General features: G+C 40.0%; 1 protein-coding gene across 1 annotated transcript; it reads right to left on the reverse strand.

Annotated features, from left to right (window-relative positions):
- Window positions 1–2,698: 2,698 nt before the first annotated feature.
- On the reverse strand, window positions 2,699–7,454 carry LOC311108112 (transcription cofactor vestigial-like protein 2; the record flags this gene model as incomplete). The annotated part of the gene is made up of 4 exons (XM_084150750.1): window positions 2,699–2,742; window positions 4,375–4,854; window positions 5,671–5,941; window positions 7,368–7,454. 4 exons carry the CDS (start codon window positions 7,452–7,454, stop codon window positions 2,699–2,701), a joined length of 882 nt encoding a protein of 293 aa, XP_084006876.1.
- Between the last annotated feature and the right edge of the window lie 843 nt (window positions 7,455–8,297).

The following is an 8,297-nucleotide window of genomic DNA, read 5'->3' on the forward strand; positions in this document are numbered from 1 at the left end:
CGCTGCAGATGGCTGTATGAGTCCGCTAATACAGGAGTTGTAAAGGCCCAGTGCACTACTTTTGTAAAAAGATGTTTATATTTATTTAATATGATTTTGCAGCTGCAGCACCCTTACAACCCGTGGCTATGCTACACACCAATCTATTATGCAATGCTCTTTTTTGTCTACATGCCACATAGACAAGTTGATGCTAGTAGGCTATAGCCCATTTAAACAAGCAATTGTTTTACCCAGATGACGCTGAATAGACAACACTTTGATGGTAGGCTACCAATAACAATTATGTTATAAGAACACATAGCCTACACACTGATAGTTTTAAAACTCATCAATCATTTTTCACTTAGCCTACACGCAGTAGGTTAATTCATTGACCCAAACACTGCATGTAGCCTATTTTACCTGCAAATTGCACATTTCATCCCATTAACTGCTAAAACGCTTCCATCTGAAAAGAGTCCTTTGTTAGTGGTTCTCCGGGAAGGGAGCGAGACCCTCCACCCCTTTCGTGTCTTTCATCACTTTTGTCAGAAGCTGATATTAATCTACAGCTGTCCAGTGCTAAACTGAAACAATCAAAAAGACCATCTGAGAAAGTGAACATATGGTGGCAGCATCACACTTTCTTTTGTTGTAGATTTTTTTTCCTCCCCCATATTTATTTTCTCCATCTGATATTTATGTTATGTGTTATTTGTGTTATTCCATAGCAGCTACCTCCCTGTAAAGTACTTTCTGAAGGCACTGTATATTCTTCCTGACAAGGTCAAATACTACTCTGTACAAATACTTCACACACTTTTGCTGGTGTACGGTATTGAATGCCCTTTAGACATACAGTATGTCTTCACATTGACAAGTTGAAGCATTAGCATTGACAGTATCTACAAGAGAATGATGTAGCCCTTCCTGCAGTCAATGACCAAAAGCACTCTCTTTAGCCTCATGGGTAGAAAGATATCTTTAATAATTTTCTCATTAATAAATACTTTTTTTTACGACAAAAATCTGGTGTTTCTATGTCACACAGTTTGGTTATATTTCATCAGTCTTCTGTGATGTATATAAAGTGAAGTATTTGGATGGAAAACATTTCAACTCTATATCTGACATGGTACAGGTGTCTTCTTTTTTTAAGCCCATAACCATGTGTGTGAGGTGTATACTTTGATTCAAAGTAGATTTGTTTAAGACTACCATGAAACGTTCTGTGTGACCCTGATTTAGCCCACTGAGGTAAAAGGTTAAGAGGGGAGAAAGGAAATAAGATGAATGTGAACCTCAGTACACTGACAATGCATTAGTGGAGGGGAAAATTTAACACTTAAGTTGTACTTGCAGATGGCTGGAAGATATGGATGTTGTACAATATAATATCATTGAAGAAATTAACTAGAATAATAGACAGACTCACATCATCAAACAGAATAGTTTTCAATTGGACTGTCTATGAAATTGTATTTTCTATAGATCACCCATTTTATCTGCCGTGTACATGTTGGCCTAAGCAATCAGTTGAGAGTGAGCACAGAGTCTATAGTTGAGTTTTAATCACGTTGTGCCATTGCTTTATAGTTACAGGCAACACATTGACATTACATCAGAACTGTATCAAGAAAAATACTTTACATTTACATTTACATTTTACTTTAAATGGCAATATATTAATATGGTCACAATACAATATTAAATGGGTATTCGTTTGACTTTGCTTTATACCTGGGATGACTGAAAAACAATGAGGAATACGTTTATAAAGATCACAATCTTTAATGCAACATTCTCACAGATGTAGGATCTTAATTTGAGCCAGTTTGCTAAAGCAGCAAAATAATCCTGCAGCAACAGGAAACGTGAATTATTATCAAATTAAGATCCTACACATGTATAGAGCTGCCCATAGATCGCACACAGACATACATACATAGCACAGTTGTGTGTCCACTTCTGCTACCCCCTGTCCACCCTTCCCCCTCAAAATCAACAGTCAAACCAGTTGTTCCCTGTGGGTCGGGGTCCAGATTTGACAAAATGCTCCTTTTATGAAGTCCGGAGCCCCTGGTCAAACACTGTGCAGTGACAGTACGATTGCGTGTGTCCGTTGAGTTCTGAAACAGTTGTCGTTGACAGCTGCTGGGGAGCATTATAGATTGAGTCAAGTGGCTTCAAATAGCCGGTGCTCACTTCAGTCATGTTAGAGAATGCTCCTCTCTCTTGCTCCTCTCCTTTCACGGATAAAGAAACAACAATGGCAAATAGTGTTTGTCCAGTCTCTGAGTGTGCTCTTGTCAAATCTCATTTTTGATGTTCCAGTTTCACACATTCACCATAAAAGGGTTTTATTTATTTTTTATTTTTCAACAAGTGTCCTCTTTGGAGGAGTTGAAAGCGTTCAGTCTTGGCCAGATAACAGTTGTCAGTCACACCACTTAGTATTTCTCGCAAGCTGTCCAGCAAGTCCTGCCCTCCTTTCTCTTAAGTAGGAGAGACTCAGTTTTAGATTCTCTCCCTTGTCCACTGCATTTCCAGCAGATGGTCTCCACAATGGCATAATTTCAGCTGAGGATGTTTCCGCCACAGAGGGTGTAGCGTCGAGCTGCAAGTGAGATTAGAATCTGTTACAGAAAATGTCTGTCAATATCACACAGTGCAGAGAAACACAGAGGCCAGCTCAGGCCTGGAGGGCAGCAGAGCTTTAAAACCAGTACAAGTCCTTGCTCTTATCCTGGGCCTGCAGACCTGAGAGGACAGGAAAGAGAAAGAAAGAGAGAAAACAGAAGGGAGGGCAAGAGAAGATGATTAGGAAGAGGGAGACCAAATGGCTTATAGGTAGAAGCAGGAAGCCCTGAAGCAGAAAAGTATGAAAAAAATCATTTTGCCTCCCAGGAAAAAGCAGAGACAGAGAACTCAACCTGTTAAACCACAGAGACATTGTCTTTCTTAGCGTTGGAGAGTGGCCTTGACAAGACAACTGTTTTCCCAGGGAGAAAGAAAACCTGCATTGTGTTATGAATGTAAACATAACCCCGGTGTAAGGCGTTGCAATGTTTCTTAACTTCTACCTTAAATGAATTGGCAGCATCACACTTTCTTTTGTTTGACTTTCTTAGTAGATTTTTTTTCTCCCCCATATTTATTTTCTCCATCTGATATTTATGTTATGTGTTATTTGTGGCCTGTTTGTATGTAGCCTATTGTATGACCTCATGGAGAAAAGTAAAGAAAACAGAGGTGGTGTTGAATATAGTGAAATAAATATCCCTGGTCTCTTCTCAAGAATAATAATATAAATAATATGCCATTTAGCAGACGCTTTTATCCAAAGCGACTTACAGTCATGCATGCATACATTTTTTTTTTGTGTGTATGGGTGGTCCCGGGGATCGAACCCACTACCTTGGCATTACAAGCGCCGTGCTCTACCAGCTGAGCTACAGAGGACCAATGTACATAGCAGCTACCTCCCTGTAAAGTACTTTCTGAAGACACTGTATATTCTTCCTGACAAGGTCAAATACTACTCTGTACAAATACTTCACACACTTTTGCTGGTGTACGGTATTGAATGCCCTTTAGACATACAGTATGTCTTCACATTGACAAGTTGAAGCATTAGCATTGACAGTATCTACAAGAGAATGATGTAGCCCTTCCTGCAGTCAATTACCAAAAGCACCCTCTTTAGCCTCATGGGTGGAAAGTTATAGATATTTTTCATAATTTTCTCATTAATAAATACTTTTTTTACGACAAAAATCTGGTGTTTCTATGTCAAACAGTTTTGTTATATTTCATCAGTCTTCTGTGATGTATATAAAGTGAAGTCTTGGGATGCAAACTCAAAATAGAAAACATTTCAACTCTATATCTGACATGGTACAGATGTCTTCTTTTTTAAAGCCCATAACCATGTGTGTGAGGTGTATACTTTGTTTCAAAATAGATTTGTTTAAGACTACCATGAAACGTTCTGTGTGACCCTGATTTAGCCCACTGAGGTAAAAGGTTAAGAGGGGAGAAAGGAAATAAGATGAATGTGAACCTCAGTACACTGACAATGCATTAGTGGAGGGGGAAAATTGAACACTTAAGTTGTACTTGCAGATGGCTGGAAGATATGGATGTTGTACAATATAATATCATTGAAGAAATTAACCAGAATAATAGATTGCATTGTGTTATGAATGTAAGCATAACCCCGGTGTAAGGCATTGCAACGTTTCTTAACTTCTACCTTAAATGAATTGTAGAGCACACAATAGTAGTTGCGCATGTTTGGGGACAATCAAATAACTAAGGCTATTCTGAAGTGCCCTTGGAACAACTACTCCTTTACGAAGAGTGTGTTGTTGTTGTTATTGCTGTTGTTACCTGCGTCTACATTGAGGCCGATGCTCTGGCTGATGTCTGCCCCTGCCCCTGTGAAGGTCCCGGTCCAGGCCGAGCTGGCTGACTCACTCTTCCCAATGTCACACGGTGAGGCGCTCGGCCCGGGGACAGTGGATGGAGGGAGCCGGTGTGGCCGGACGGAGGGCACCAGCAGAGAACTGTAGCGGGGGTCAAAGTGTGTGCCGTACACCTCGTGCATGCTGGGTCGAGGGTAGGCGGAGCCCTGGGTGCCGATGGCCCCACCAAGTGAGTAGGGGTGGTGGTGGTGGTGGTGTGAGTGGTGCCAGGGCTCCGGGGTGGCATGTTGGAGGTGGCTGTGTAGGGAGGCGGAGGAGTAAGGGTCCCCAGGGAAGGGTATCTCTGAGTGGGAGGCTCCTAAGGCACTGCTCATGGAGGAGGGCTGGTACGTACTGCTCCAGAAGGACGGGGGGAAACTCCTCTGGCTCATCGGGAATGATCCATCTGGGAAACCACAGACACATTGAAATGCTCAATCACAGATCAATTATGTGGTAAAGACTATGAATGTATCTTTGGGTGAGGATCGATAAGCCTGTTCTGAGGATGTGGTAAAATAGCAGAGTTTAAAGACTGATCATTCAATGATCAATTCAATTGAAAGGATGAAATAAAGGAGAACATTAAAAGATGCATGGATGAATATCATTGTTGTTGTCCATTATTCCTGATGGTTGATCAAAATTGGAGAATGGTTGGCTGTGTAATATTGGTCATATAATTACATTTTAGTTCATTAAGGGAGTAATATGCAACAGAGAAATGATACCAAACCCTCACTACAAGTTCCCCTACAATATAGTGAATAAGTCTGCGCCCTAAATTCTACAGAACCCATGTTATCATATTTTCAACTGCCTTATTTATAGCAATTCGTCGTGCCCATCAATTTTGTTTGACTTTCTGATTCCGTTGTAATTTTCAGCAAACACAAATGAGAGTGGTGAATGACTGCCAACTGAAACTGAAACTATGGGAGCAAAACATGGGATTAATTGATTTGTTCTAAAATCCAAACTTTTAAAAGGCTGTTTATTTTAGTAGGATGTGAACTCAATAATATACCAAAAACTAAGAACTCACTTGCATGCAAGACCTAGGCCTACTCGCCAAATGAATGCAAATATTTATGAAAACGTTTCCTGTATCTTCTATGTAGCCTAAATACACAGTCATTGAGGTGAAATGAAACCGCGCGCGGACAGGTGTTTGGAGTGGTTCTGTGATCGGCACCTTTCCAAGAGGTGGATGTAGGTCTACCTCGTGCGGACTTGTTGCTGACCGACCCGGGGACGTAGCTGGTGGGCTGGTTGAGGGCCCGGCTGAAGTGCTCGTCCACCACTGAGCTGATGTCCCCCTGGAAGTAGGTGAAGAGCACGCATCGCGAGTTCAGGTACTCGGCCTCTGGAGGGTGATCTTTCTCTCGCGCGCAGTCCTCCTCCTTTATCGTCGGACCCGGGAGGTTCGATAACGAGTTGCCCCCACTGATGCTCTCTTGCGCTTCTTGCATTTTGGAATAAAATGCCAATTTCTGAAACATCCGATAAAAAAAACGTCAGAATGTAATAGCCTTGACATGTATTAGATATTAATTCCTATCAAGGCATCAAGTTAACTATTATCTACTTGAATTTCACCTGCACATTTGGGTGACATTTTTGCGCTTTTCATTATTGTCCAACAGTTGCGCATTATATTGTGGCCTCTGTGCGTTTAATAAACCTATTTTAAATGGTATATTAAAAATAAAAGCATGGTCCTCTCCTCATTCATAGGCCTACTCAAACTATTTTTTAGACGTGACAGTGGTTGGATTCAAGAACACAGCTATTGCATTTAAATCCGTGAACATATCGCCAATCAGTTAATTGGTTAATTATGAACATTGGAGAGTCTTGAATGAATCCCACTATTCCCTTCTCTCTCTGCATACTCACTCCATTTAAAGAAGACTTTCGACCTATTTTAAATATGAAAACCAGCTCTCTGTGCAAACGAAGATCTGCATTTGTATATTGAATGTGAGAGGTTTTAAGAAAGTGGCAAACATTTAAGAGGGCCGTAGCACCAATGCACCTCTGGAAAACGAATAGCCCATATATGCCTAACTGGTACTCGTGCATGCACAAGCATTAACTTAATTTACAGTAATGTATCACCGGATATGCTTCAACGAAATCGTTACTAGAGCACTGCTTATTCAATTTTCAACTGCCCTTGCTCATGAAAAATGTTACACGGTAGCTAAGTAATTGTTGTGAATGTAAAGGATCCTATATTGCAGCCTATAGATTACTAAAGAAAAAAGAAAAAAGAAAAACTTCGACTTGACGAACGCTTAATAAAAGTTATAAACGAAGCCTACAATCTATTAATGACCCATCATTATTTTGTTTTGATTGGTTAATAAAGGCCTTGGCTATTTCAATGTAGCCTACATATTAAGAATAGTCCTAATTTACACATAGCAAAATATCCTAAATAGCAATAGAATCTAGAAACAACAAATTCAGTAGCCTATGCAATAGTCTAAGCCTGAGTGATTCGATTTAGCAAAACGGAGAGCATATCTATAAACAACTTGAAAAATATGTTGGTTTAAAACACTTATAAACACTTATATCAACTAACAATATTATCACGCAAATTAGATATAGTCAATAACAATTCAAGGAGGTATGGCTATCATTATTCATTAATGAATCATTAATAACAATCAAAAGTAGGCCTAGCATTGCCAATAGGCTAATAAATTCTTCTTCTTAAATAGATAACTGTTGAAAGGGACTATTGGTAATGTAGAATAATTTTTTAAGTGGCCATTGCCAAAATACAGTAGCCTAGAGAGACCAAATGACGCCATAATGCGCGATAAAAGTTTTTTTCCACACCAGTCTGACAAAAGTTTCCGTGCACTAAATCTGCCAATAAGCGAAATAACACAAGCAATAACATACCTGGTGACGATATGGACTATACGCTGCGGAAAAATAAGGCTGAGGTGGTGGACCATACACTTGATACATCACATCCAAGCAGCTCATGGCGAAAAAAGCGAATTCTCACGGATAATAACTTGACAGAATAAGCAGAATCTTCATTGGAGATTGTAGGGCTGTAATTTCCTAAACGCGGAGAGATTAAAGTAATTAAGAACGTTGGGGAGCGGGGTTTCTATCCAAATCGCGCTGCGCGTCCTGCCTTCTTAACGCTCCCTCAGTGCTACAGCGAGAGCGTAGCGGGCTAAAGTAAAGACATTACACAGCCAGCGGTTTTGAAGTGTCTCTGGACGAGCCTGCATCTGACCAATGAGGGAGCAAAAGCACTTCACAAGCTGGTTTATTTTTTCTTCTGAAAGTCTGCAATGAACATTTCATTACCGTCATGAGATGCGAGATGCTAAATGAAATACTATGGAGCTCTGCCAAATAGGGTAGGCCACTTAGTGGAGAGCTTAGTAACAAGCTAAATGTTTACTGATATCGACTGTTACCTGGAATTAATTCATTTGATATGCACCTGCATGTTACCTGCATTTCATCTATATTACAGGCCAATGTGCTAATTTCACACACACATGTGAATTTTATTTGTATCCCATGTATAGTGTCTTTACATAAGGCTAGTCACTCACTGGTTACCACACATGATAAAACATTATTGTAAATAACGTTGAAAATAAACCTTTAAAAAAATATGTTTTTTCGAATACTTTTACAGTTTGATGGGCCTGGATAGAAACCCATGGACCTGTGGCGTAACGTTCATGGGTCTGTGGTAAGCTGTGAAGGCCTATTAATAAATACAACCAAATCAAATCAAATTTTATTGGTCACATATTTAGTAGATGTTTTTGCAGGTGTAGCGAAATGCTTGTGTTCCTAGCT

The sequence above is a fragment of the Coregonus lavaretus genome (assembly GCF_964263955.1).
Source record: "Coregonus lavaretus genome assembly, chromosome: 33".
NCBI lineage: Eukaryota > Metazoa > Chordata > Actinopteri > Salmoniformes > Salmonidae > Coregonus > Coregonus lavaretus.